Raw genomic sequence first — 13,177 nt, 5'->3', positions numbered from 1 at the left:
ATCAACAAGCATGGTACAAAACGATGAAGTTGTGTTCAGGCTCGAAACAAAAAGGTATCATGCAGCATGTGAAATAAACAAGGTGTAGACTGACTGGAAAACAAACAAGAAACATGCAGGGCCTGAAGCAAGCGGTTATCAAGCTTGCATACCTCTACTGCATGATCACTCCCATATGTTTTTTTGTTTGTTTTTTAGCAATTTTATTTTTCAGTTTCAAAGAAACAAATAAACATGACACATCGTACAATTTCACGATGAAGTTAAAGTTTTTAGTCGGAATGACACGATTGCCAATTACAAATACCCATATCTAATGGAAACATCAAGAACAACTTATCACCCTTCCCCAGCAATTACATGAAAATTACATGTCAACTGAGCCTTCCTCGGTAGCGGGTGAGGACATAATATGAATGTCAGAGGCGCTCAGTGTTTCAGACATCATCATATGCAGACCTCCTGCCCACTGTAGGCGCTTGATATGAGTAGTGAAAGGACGCCATGTTGCACAGAATTTGGCCAGCCTGTCTCGAAGAACACCGATCAGTTTCGTATCTGCATATATGGACCAAACCTTCCGCCACCACAGGTTTAACGAAGGAGGTAGTGGCTGCTTCCACATCTGCGCCACACACAGGCGTGCCGCGAGGAGCAGATGGCAAATGAGACAGCCCTGCAGGGTTGTCGTGGGAAAGATCCTATCAACCTTCGGGTTGCACATGAGAATTGTGAGTGGTGCCAATGGGACATGGATGTTGGTTAAGGTATGGATTGTACTCTGGATCTCAACCCAGAAAGTTTGAATTACTGGACAAGACCACCAGGTATGTAGAAAAGTGTCCCTTTCACTATACCCCTTCCAGCGCAGGTCTAAACCCTCTTGGCCAGTTGAACAGGTGTAAGATATCAGCGAGTTAATAATTTATATGCATTTTCTTTGTAGCGGATACAAAGAAGAAGACTTTTGCCACTGGTTGCCTGATAGCTCCCCAACTTCATCAGTGCATCGACATAGCTAGTTCCCTTTCCCATTGTGCTACATATGCATAATTTTTAGGAGGAGTCAGCTCTAGGTGGGATCGGTAAAGTCATGATATGCCTTTGCGGTGCACACTGTGAAGGTATAGTGACTCAATGGGTGCATTTTTGTGCTGGAGAGCTTGGCGCGCAGGAGGTCTACCTGCCCAGTGGACAAACTGGCTCAGTCTAAAATGGTTGTGTCGGGCTAGGGCAAATTTGGTAATCAAATCATCTCAGGAACGCAGGTCGCCATCATCATCGATGTCACCCAGAATACGGCAGCGGTCCTGGCCCAACAAAAAGAGGCAGAGTGGGTCACGCCTAGGGGAAAATCTGAATTACATGCCAGGGGGTTCAGTCGGGGAAACCCCAAGCTGTCGTACATCCTTCCAGTATGTTAAGAGCAAGGCAACAGTGGGGGTGATTTTGCAGCGAAGGACGCTGGAAGCCAGGACATCCCCTGTAGAGGGGTGGGGGGAAAGGCCTGTTGCATTTGAACCCAGGGCTTCTTATCAGGGTTGTGGTTCCAATCTAGGGAAGGCGGAGGTGTGCCACCAACATAGGAGGAAATCTCAGGGAAGAACAAGTCGCCCTCTATAACTGGTTTGTTTAAGGTTGCTCTCGCCACTCGATATATACACACACACACAAATATATTTTCTCTTTTAAAGACTGCGGGTGCTGGTGTGTTTCCCAATCATCAGTGGTGTTCGCAAAAACAGCATGCCTGCTGTCGCGTTACGATATCATCAGATACATTCCGTCACGAAAACAGCACTCCAGGTACAGCTTCCAAAATGAATTATTCAGGCTGAAGCTTATCTACGATATTCAGAAGCACACTGCGTATCAAGGTTGTGGTGCGCAATCAAAATGCGTAGCTAAGCGTCAGCCTGAATAAATTCTTTTTTTTTTTTTAAAGTACCCAGACTGCTGTTTTAGTTCCTGATGGTGGAATGTGTCTGATGATTGAGATATATATATTATATATATATATATATATATATATATATATATATATATATATATATATATATATATATATATATATATATATATATATATATATATATATATATATATATATATGTATATATATATATATATATATATATATCAAGCACCATGTATGGAAATGCACAAGGACTAGGTAGGGTATGAAAATAAACAAGGACCATGCAGGGTATGGAACAAACGAGTGCAGAGGGTGTGGAACAAACTGCTGTGGTCTAATATTTGAACAGGGGATAAAATCCCACACCCATTCATGCTGCAAGGCTTGACATATAGAACAAAACATGACAGTAAGTAGGTCCCAGGTTACTCTAGGCGTCTAGTGGATATTTTTCTTGCTGAAAGAATAATTATACGGATCTTTAGTACAGGAAATAGTACCTTCTCTGGTCTGTGCAGGTTTCACCATTACCCCTTAGTGCAACGCGGAGTAGCAGACCACTCCTCCTCCATTTGCCGGGTTGTCAAAGAAGTGGATGTGCTGATTCAACCTTCCCCAAAACCCATGAGAATTCAGAGTTATCCTTGAGACCTGCAGGGTCTTGCTCATATTTGGGCATCAATTGCATGCAGATGTTTGAAAGTACAGCCCCAGCACATTTTGCAGGTCACTGCCTGTCCGGTCCCTTTCATCCTCTGCTATGACCAGGGCGGATATGGCCATATCGCTTTTCTATTTGTTAGTCTTGGGTGTGAGCACATGAGCCGCCATCGAACAACAACAGCAGTGTTTGTACATGAAGCCAATGCTCAGGAAGAAAGGACCCTGTCAGCACAGGTCTGGGGTTTAGAACTAGCAAGCACTGCATTCACAGGGGCTCCTTTTCAGAACACTCATCACAAGTGAGTCACTGTGGCTGAGAGGGTGTTTATAAAGTGGGGGAAGCAAAACATGACCCTGCAGAGTTCAAACAGGCCTGTTAGTAAAATGTGTCACAGCAGATCTGGAACCTCACCCAGATCTCACCTGGAAAATCAGCTCTCAGTGATTATCGCTGATACAGAAAGGGATAATGATAACTGGGTTCTTCTGTCACTGGGTGGCCAGCTTCAAAACTCAAACAAATGAACCTTTTCTCTATTAAATTGCAGAAAGGCGTGGCAATCTGTGGGAAGGTGCTGCTAGCAGCAGTCCATTCAGTGGGAAAGGTCGCTATGTCAGAGACATTGGTGAAGCGCACACTCTGTCGTTAGACTACCTTCATGGCACTATATGCTATCTGGGGTGCCATAGCATGTAATTCTTGGGTTTACACTGGGTCTGATTGGTCCTCTGCTGGTATTTTATGGGCTTTTAGTTCTTGTCTTTCTCTGTTTGGTAAGCAGTGTCTTGTTCAAAAAGCTGAGGGCGTGTGCTTTTGGTATCAAAGTCGTTCGCCTGTAGGCATTTACCAATTCCTTATGCATCTCTGTGGCCAGTAATATGTCCTTTGCCCATTGAGATGAGTCTCACACTGAGGGCCCATTGAGAACAGTTATCCAATTGTGTAAGGATAAACATGTTCTGATGTGCTCTGTTGCATGCCTGGTGCATCTTGGTGTGTAGCGCTGTTGAGTCCAACGTGATAACCGACTATATGGTATATCAGTGCTGTGCTGGTCAGGATACATGGTGCATACTGGTGTGTAGTTGGTTGTGAGAACTCTACAGTATTTTTAAGTTTGAACTTAGAACAATTTTTGAAGTAAGAGCCGTCCAGTGAGAACCACCTTGGATGGTGGATGCATGCAGGGCTCAAGGGCCAGCCACACACCTGATGTAGGAGCCCCGGAAGAACACTGCACATCGGCATCAGAGGTCAATGAGGAACAGTGGGAGTAAGAGTCCAATGGGCAACTGCAGCTCAATTCATGCAGCACTTGTGGCTGGTGAAGGTTTCTACATTGGGAAGCAGTCATGATTGTGGAGCGGGGGAGAGGAACAACCGGAGCAGGCGGAAATCCTCGCAGCAATGACATCAACGTGTATGGGAACATGGAGGGCCAGATGTGACAAAAAGTAAGGTGTGTGAGAATATGGTGCTATTGTTAAATAAGGGATTGGACAAGTACTGAAATGTGTAGGATTTTGCTTGCTGGGCAAGTAGGCTGTGATAAATTGTGTGGTCTGTGGTGAACTAATAAGCTATGATAGTGATGCTGTGAGGAGTGGTCTTGGGTGCTTCACAGTTGGACTGTGGTAAAGGTAACATGTACAGTTTCCCAGCCCTCAGAACTGGAACAGCACAGACTGAGAGTGCAAGGGCGCTCATCTACATCCATGGCAGGTGCAGCACATGCAGCAGTGTGCAAATCCTCCCAAAATCATACACACAAAGAATCTGCACAAAGCAGTGGAAGACCTCCTCGCAAGCAAGATACAGCTTAAGGCCTAGCAGTGCATGTGCCTCCTAAAGAGGACGTGGACATAAAGGCAGTAACAGTGTGGAAATCCATCTATCAACTCCCTCGCACAGTGAGGGAAGGAGGAGAGGCAGAGAAAAACTACCTGGGAATGTGTATACGGGCAACAGTGTTTGACGAGCAATGCCACGCGCCAATCATATGGGGACAGAAGGAAAGAGAGACCCCCTGCGATGATGGAATAAACCAGACACAAAAGCAAATGCCATCAGCTGCATCATGGGACTGAGGAGGTGCCTGTTATATCATGCTGATGGCATTAAACATCACATCCAATTACTCACTCAATACTCATTGACACAGAAGCTTTTCACATCTCATGTTTGGCAAGGAGTGGTTCCTGCACCTGAACAGCATAGCCTAGATATGCATGAAAAAGAATTGCTGCTGTATGTTTATACGGATTGGCGCCATAAGATCAGATACCGCATGGAAGAACTTCTTGGCCGGAGGAAGGAATCGAAGAGGCTTCCTCTAACCTCCGCTCCTTGGCACATTTTGTTGCAATACAAATGCAATAGTTTCCACCTGTCACTAGGCCAATATGTAAAAAACAAAAATAAACAAAGAAGCAGCGACTTCATAATGGTATTATATTCATCAATAGAACAATGATGCAATCATGTTATCCACCAATCAAATACCAGCATTGGGTGTTGCAAAGCTAACACATCACAACATGTCTTCTACAAAGATCACGGACAGGTACTGACCTGACAGAGACAGAAAGTATTTTCTCCAGCTCTATCCTTCGTTTCAGCACCTCCTTCACAATGCCTTTCTCAGGACCCTGCTTCACCTTCTCCCGGCCAATCAGGTACACTGCTCTCGGGGTGAGGACGAGGTCGCGCTTCACACCCTATATTGTGGAAGTGCACACAATGATCAGGTGTAATTGTCTGAAATATGTTATTTACACTAACAAAGATGTATGCAATTGTGTTTCCAAGCATAGCCCTGGAAATCAATTGTGAATTTGCACTTGTGACTACGCAAAAGTATTTAGCCCCTGTGCACTTGTGCATGTGGAAACGCCAATGCATTTTAGTATTTTTTTTTTCTCCTCCAAAGGAAGAATATTTTTCCAATGAAAGAAACCTCTGCATCTCCATTTCCTTCTAATTCCAATTCTCGAAAGGAATTTATGTGCATATGTACGAACAAATTCTCCTATAGACCCCCTAGAATGGGTAAAACTCTTTGATTCATCAGGCCCTCAATGTGGCCTTTGACAAGAATAAATCTCAAACAGTTTCTAGGGTGGAAATGGGTCACAAAAGAGTTTGTGAATACCAATCTTTCCTAAGCATACCGGCCCACAAATATCCACTCCCTGCCCACGGAGTAGGATTTACGTATGTGCTACACTACACTGTTGTGGGGTAATATTATACATAAAAGAATCATTGTATTAGTGCAAGTGCACCGTCTATAAATAACCTAAATTTCAAATCAAGCCATTTGCACATGCAAGTTGAACTCACATACACAAGTGGATATCTGAATAGGGTCTTGTCAGAACACCTTTCACAGGGCCACGGGGCAAGCAGGAGCTACTGGGTCCAACCATATGGTTGAGGCCTTTCATTCCTGGGGCTCGACCGACTATGGATCCTCAGCAACTGGGACAAGCACCCATTTAGCACTTGACTCTCAGTAGTAGCGACGGTCGAGCAGTCCAAGGCTTCTCGGGGGAGGTAGGAGGAGAACACAGGTTGGCAACTCAAAATATGTTCAATATTAGCAATAAATGATTGTCAAGTCAAATATTTGTTTTTATGAAAAAATGAGCATATAGATTCCACTACAAAGTAAAATAAAGTATAAACAAATAATACACACATAGTCCTCCTGCGTTCAGTATACTAGTTTTAGATAGGCAGGTCTCTGAAGCCCAATTCTCTCTCTCTCTATTGGTAGTGGTTATTCCTCATTCAGAAGAGGCGACATTTAGGTGAGGCTCCACTCGAAGTCTGAGTCTTAGCAGTCCCACTCTGACTCTTCTAAAGTCAAAAGTGTTTCAGCGCGGTAATGGACTTTTCGTGGCTGTCCCCTCTGGCATACAGAGTCACAACTTTACTCAGCACATGGGCTATCACCCCATCCGCACAGCAGTAATGCACTCTTCACGGTGGCATCCTCTGGCATACGGGGTCTCTGACTTTACTCCACACAGGGGCTACAGCCCAAACAGCCCAGCAGTAATGCTTCTTCAAGACAGACCCCTCTGGCATAGGGGGGTCGCCAACTTTACTCCACACATGAGCTGTGGCCCAATATGTGCAGCCATGGCTAACTTCTCAGCGACCCCACATTGGAATCCAGTGTAACTGACTTGAGTATGCACATGGGCGGTCAGTGCAGCAGCCGCTTCCTCACTCCTCGCTATGGGGATCCACTCGCCAGGATCTCCCACTGGACACTGCAAGCTCTCTCTTCTTTCTTGCACGGCACACTGGTCTTGGCAAAGCGGCTCCATGGCAGGTGCTTTTGGATGCATGTGATTAAGCGTCTGAGTCTCTGAAGGTTGTGCTGGGCTTCCTTTTGAAGTGCCTACTCATCTTTCATGCCCTGCCTCCAGAAAGTAGTCTGTCACAACAGGAACAACTCCATATCTGCCCCACAGCACAGGCCATGGGAGTGACTAGAGTTTCACACCTGGATGTCAGCTACAGTTAGATTTGTATCAAAGGGTTATCAAGGGAACCCAACCCTACTCGGTATAATTGTCATTTCAGCCCCATCTCCGTCCCAAAATGTACCCACTCTCTCTAAATCAAACATCACCCTTCTTCCCACCTCCTGTGTGCCCCCCCCCCAGCTCTCAGGAAGCAGCCATCCACAAATCTGTCTGGGGGAATCCTCTACCTCCTCATGCTCCTCTAGTCTGCCCTGGGTCTCCGAAAATGGAACCCACCATTTTCCATGTATTGTACCACTCACAAGTACACATACACTCAGCACACGTATGCAAGCACACATGCACTGCAAAGCGCTACATCAAAGCGCTACATACTAACTTGATGTGAGTTAAGCTCAAAGCAGCAACACTTTATTACATTGCTCTCCTATGACGGGGATCCAGCTAGCACCAAAGAAACTTTGCTCTTTGCTTAAAGGCACTACTTGATTGGCTCAGGAAGAACCCATTACAGTGTAATTCAGATAAGACCTAGATCCTGTTATTTGGGCAAAATCTCCTTCCAGGATTGACTAGAGCTTGGCTAAAGAATGTTTCACATCCGCCCCCCTGCAGAAGTGGCAAGAAACTTGGGGGTTCCGTTTGACTCGCACCTTCCCTTCAGCGCCCAGGTTTCTTTGGTGGAAAAATCTTGTCTTCTGGATTCTTAAGAGCTTTCTACACCTGATTCCTCAGTAAACTCAGATCACAGTGGTTAGGGCTTTGAAACTATCATGGCTGGACTATTTTAATGTGCTCTACCTGGGTATCCCAGAGTACTTGGTCCAGTATTTACAGGTGGTGCAAAACATGGCGGTTCGCCTATTGTACAAGCTATCGCAGAGATCATCTGTCTCGATCTTTTTTGAGCAGCTACACTGGCTCCCAATCTGTAAGCGGATAAAGTTTAAAGCTCTGACACTGACACATCACGCCCTTCATAATAAAGGGCCGCTATATCCGCATGAGAGGGTTAATGCTTACAGCCCAAGGAGTTTATCAAAATAATACAAACGGTTCTGTCGGGTAAACAATATTATTTCTAGAAAAAACTTTCATTTGTTTGTTTATATGAACACACATAGAGACCATAAATACTTTTCAAAACGGCTTTATGAATTGCATCATTCATAGATAACTAATTGCAATGGCTGTCAAAAAATCGAATGTGAAACATATTAGTGACAAAGTGACATAGTGCTCAGTGCTGTGGTGAAAAGTGCATAATATATACAGTGTGACTTATGGAGGTATTGATAATTTACAGAGGCCAGTTAAGCGAATATTTGAAACAATCTGCAGATGGATTGAATGAGTCTTTTATGCAGAGTATTTCCAACTGATCCTTGAACAAATGTCGACGTTTCAACCCAAGGTAGCGTTATTCGCTAGTCAATACGGGTCTTCATCAGGACAGGGAGTGACAGCCTATGAAATAGTAAGGAATATGGTCAGGTGCGTTCGAGAAACTGAATGCCGTGTAAATGGGTGCATGCAGGGTGATGACTCACCAGAAGTAGGCCCAATGTAACTTGTGGGGCAGTATATGAAGGTAGGCAAACAGGAGCAGTTGTATCCTGTACGACCTGGCTAGGAATCTATTCAAGAGAATGGGATTTTTTAAGACATGGCCCTGGAATGGCTGTCAAAATGATCGCATTAGTGAGGATAAACTGATAAACTCACTTGGTAGGTAAATTCGGTTCAAGTCAAATCCTTTGATAGATGAGTCGAACAGAACCGCATAAGTGATTAGTCCAAAGCGGCAGGTATGGGGGGATAGACAAAGTTCTAACCTCAGAAGGAACGAATCACTGTGGAAATAAATAAATAAAACTAAGTCTAGATTAAAGTTTAAAACGGGCGCGGTGTCTACATCAGGAGGGACGCGCATGAGGGTCTCAACTCACCATCAATATCAGCTCGGCCTTGAGTAATTACTTCATACTCGGTAGCGCGCAGGCAAGCGTCCTGTCTCTCGCGGAGTCTCTCGGCGAGTGTGTGACAGACGCTGTCAGTTAAGTAAAGGAAAGGTGCGCGTATGAGTGGCGCGTGCGGCCGCGTCATGCATCGGTTGCTAGGGGACGCTCGTGACGCCGGAAACTAACATCAGGTGCCTGATAACTGATTGGCTGATGTGAGCAATCCCGATTGGATTGAATGAACGTTGCTTGAGCAACAACGTCAAGCGTTCGTTGCTAAGGGCCCCGGTGCTAGCGATTGGCTAGGGCAAGGACGTCAGACTATTATTAATCGAAGATGTCAAACCAGCGCGGATCACCTAAATGGGCGGTTTGATTGATACGGACAGCTGAGTGTTGAGGGCGGTCTCGTGATGGCTCGGACAGTTTTAAATTAAAGGATTTTCTGATGTGATTGTCATGTTTGGCTTCACAGAATCGGGCAGTGTGTAATCACGCAATGTCAATTATTCATAGACGAATGCATTTGGTGTCGGTATAGAGTTCATCGAATGGTTTATAGTGGTTCCGTCGCATGTGTCCTGTGTCAACAAATGCCGCAGGAGAGGATTTCTCAGTAAACTGGAACATTGCTAAATAGGACAACAAGGACTTATCTATAAGCATTTAAATCATGCACATAAATCATGTATTTAGAAGCATTTGCAAAATAGATATAACAAAGAATTTGAAACCTTATCTATTAATATGCCAAAGACCTTTTAGTATCATGCATACAATTCATATATTAAAATGAGGTATTGTATTTATGTACATTGACTCAGAGGTGAAAGGTCAAAAAATTGCAGATGATTTCTAACACAGGAGTCTATTGCAACTTAGGCTGAGACATATCTAACTCAGTCTTTTGATGTTGCACAGCATAGTCTATGCCAAAAGGTGGCACAGCCTGGTCTGTGTCTAAATGGGCATACAAGGAAGAGGAAATCATGTAGCAGTTGATTAAGGTTCTCAATCTCTATATTACAGATCCTGTAGGGGAATAGCACTGGAGATATAAAGAGCTAGAGTTGCCCCATCTGTCTTGCAGTCTCCTCTATTTCGTTTAGCCCGGTCTGTACCGAGTTGAGCAAATGGATCCATCTACACTCTTTGTAGTTTAAGGTCCCAGAAATTGCACCTCCTCTAACATTAGGGCTAACCTTCTCTAGGATCCACCATTTGATGCTGTCTGGAGGGTGATTGTGTGTCACAAAATGCTCGACCATGGGTGCACCTTGCACTTTGCACCTTATCCTGCTTGTATGCTGGAGAATTCTGGCCTTTGCTTTTTGGATGGTTTGTCCTACATAGATAAGGCCACATGGACAAAGAATGGCATAGATAACCTGCGAGCTGTTGCAGTTAGTGAAGTGGGGCAATTTGTATGTTTTTTTTTCATATGTAAAGCTGTTCCCCTCATGGCAGAGGTCGCATGCCTTGCATTGTCCACATTTATGGTGTCCCGAAACAGGAGGTAGTCCAAAGTAGTTCCTCAGATCAGGTTGTTTAGGTGGTTCAAGAAACGCTCGTACTACCGAGTCTTTGATATTTTTGCCCCGCTTGAATGCAAAGATGGGGTCCTGCTGGATCATCAGTTCACTCGCTACCAGGTTCCAGTACTTCTTCACGATTTTTTTGATGTCATTGCTTTTTGTATTGAATGTTGTGACACAGACGATGTTGTTGTTTTTGGTGTCTTTAGTTTTGACCTCTAACAACTGTTCTCGTGCACAATACCAAGCACGTTTTTTTGCTCTTTTGAGCAGACCCATAGGGTAACCTCTTTCCCTCAGACGGTTCGTGAGGACATCAGATTCCTTAAAGTAATCCACTCTACGAGTACAGTTTCTTCTCAGTCTTAAGTATTGCCCATAGGGCAAGTTGTCTCTCAGATTACGGGGATGGTGTGAGTTGTATCTTAGTAGTGTATTTCTTTCCATGGGCTTACGATAAAGATCACAGTATAAGAGCCCTTCCTCCACTCGAAAAGTAAGATCAAGGAAATCTATTGACTCGTTGTTACTAGTCATGGTAAACTGAATGTCGTTGGACCTGGCATTGAGCCACTCGTGAAAGTTATTCAGCTCCATGCTGTCGCCGGACCATACCATGATGACATCGTCAATATAACGTTTCCATACTGCAATCTGGTTGAGAAATGGATTTTGGTGACTGTATAGATGTTCCTCTTCGTAGTTGTCCATAAAGATATTCGCCAAGCTCGGCGCATATGTGGCTCCCATCGCCACTCCTTTACACTGGTAGTAGAAATGTTTCTGAAAAATAAAATAATTCTTCTTCATCGCGATCTCTAAGAGTGTAATCAAGAAATCGGTTGGGATCCAGTGGGGTCTCTCTCGTTCATCCAAGGTGGTTCTAATAACTTCCAATGCTTTGTCTTGAGGGATTGAGGTATATAGTGAAGAGACATCCAATGTAACGAGCAGTTGTGTATGTGGATCGAATTCCTGCCCCTCCAAAAGTTGAATAATGTGCATAGTGTCTCTCACAAATGATTTTGTCTTGGGGACCCACGGTTGCAAGAAATGGTCAATAAATTTGTTCAATGGTTCCAAGATTGACCCGCAACCAGAGACAATTGGTCTGCCTGGTGGTTTCACTAGTCGCTTGTGCACTTTAGGTAGCGTGTAGATTGTAGGGATACGAGGCTCTCTGTTATTTAGGAAATCGTGTTCATGTTTGCTCAGGAAGCCACAGTCCAATCCGTGTTTAGTCATCTGTTGAATCAATGATTGTATTGTAGGTGTTGGATCTTTCCTGATCAGTTGGTAACTTTCTGAATCACCCAGTTGGAGTTCGATTTCATCCACATAATCCTTGGTGTTCTGTAATACCACAGCTCCACCCTTGTCTGCCGCTTTGATGACGATTGAATCGTTACAGCTCAGGGAGCGCAGTGCCTGCTTTTCTTCCTTGTCGATGTTATATTGTATGTATTTTCTCTCATCCAAAAGTTGCATGGTCTCATGAAGGACAATCTTTTCAAATGCTAGGATCTTCTCACTCATTTGGTAGGCATTAGGGGTAAAGGTGGAAGCAGGCCTAAAGTTCGTCGCCGATGGTACTGGGTTGAAAGTATTTTTGCTAAAATAGTATTTCAGCCTGATCTTGCGAAAGAATTGTTGGAGCTCCAGTTTTACTCGAAATGAGTCAGGTGTAACAGTAGGCACAAAGGACAATCCTTTAATGAGAACATTTCTCTCAGCATCGGTCAAGTTATGTGTTGACAAGTTAATTATTGGTTCTCTGTGGTCAGTTATAATGATCTTATTTATACCTTCAATCTGAACTATTGTGCCAGTAGTGTCAGATATAGCTCTCAGAAGTGCTGCGGTGTCTTCAGTATCCGTACTGCCAACTATAGCTGTCTGTGGTACTCCGATGTCAATGCTCTGTTCAGTGGCAGTACTCATCGTATTCTGATGTGTCCTTTCATTCTGTGTTCTCAGATTGACATTGTGAGAATTGGATAGCACAGCTTCGTTGTTCATATTGTCAGTGTTGGTCAAGACACTCAGTGTCTGAATGTTAGCACTGTTTCTCTGGTTTTCAATGTTGGTCAAAGTACTCTGTTTCTGGATGTTGGCACTGATTCTCCGGTTTCCTACCACCTGTAGGTTTGTCTCCGGGTAGAGATTTCTCCGTGTGTTTCCGGTTGGTAGAAGCGGACACGCGATGTTCCCTGTTGTGTATTCCTGCCTCTGTTCCAACTCCTTGGTCTTTCCCAGTTCTGTGCTCTGCCCCCACCCCTGTTGGTTTGGCGGTAGCCTTCCCCTAAAAAATTGGGGCCCTGATTAGCTTGGTTACCTTGATAACTAGTGGAGGGTCTGTCTAAGTCTGTGTCTGAGCCACTACCAAAAGAGAAATCTGAGAATGTTTTGAATCTCCTCGGGCCCTGTCTGCTTTTATTCGAGAAAAAAACTTGACTGTCTTGCTGGTAATAGTCGTCCAAAAAATAAGGATATGTGTTGTTCTTATCGTAACTCCTTATATCCTTAGCTAGTTTATCCAACTTCCTGTTCAGTGTAACTGTATTGAATTCTGCCAATGTTTTTTCTGCCCGCTCAAGAGC

General features: G+C 44.2%; 1 protein-coding gene across 2 annotated transcripts in view; it reads right to left on the bottom strand.

Moving 5' to 3' along the window:
* Positions 1 to 13,177, bottom strand: part of MYO1E (myosin IE) — a 541,337-nt gene that overhangs the window by 64,413 nt on the left and 463,747 nt on the right. For both annotated transcript variants that reach the window (XM_085643738.1, XM_085643737.1), the window contains exon 22: positions 5,154 to 5,299. In XM_085643738.1, coding sequence (XP_085499864.1) covers positions 5,154 to 5,299 — 146 coding nt within the window. The remainder of the gene's footprint in view (positions 1 to 5,153; positions 5,300 to 13,177) is intronic.

The sequence above is a fragment of the Triturus cristatus genome, chromosome 3_1 (assembly GCF_964204655.1).
Source record: "Triturus cristatus chromosome 3_1, aTriCri1.1, whole genome shotgun sequence".
NCBI classification, from domain to species: domain Eukaryota; kingdom Metazoa; phylum Chordata; class Amphibia; order Caudata; family Salamandridae; genus Triturus; species Triturus cristatus.
This window is presented reverse-complemented; position numbering and strand designations above follow the sequence as displayed.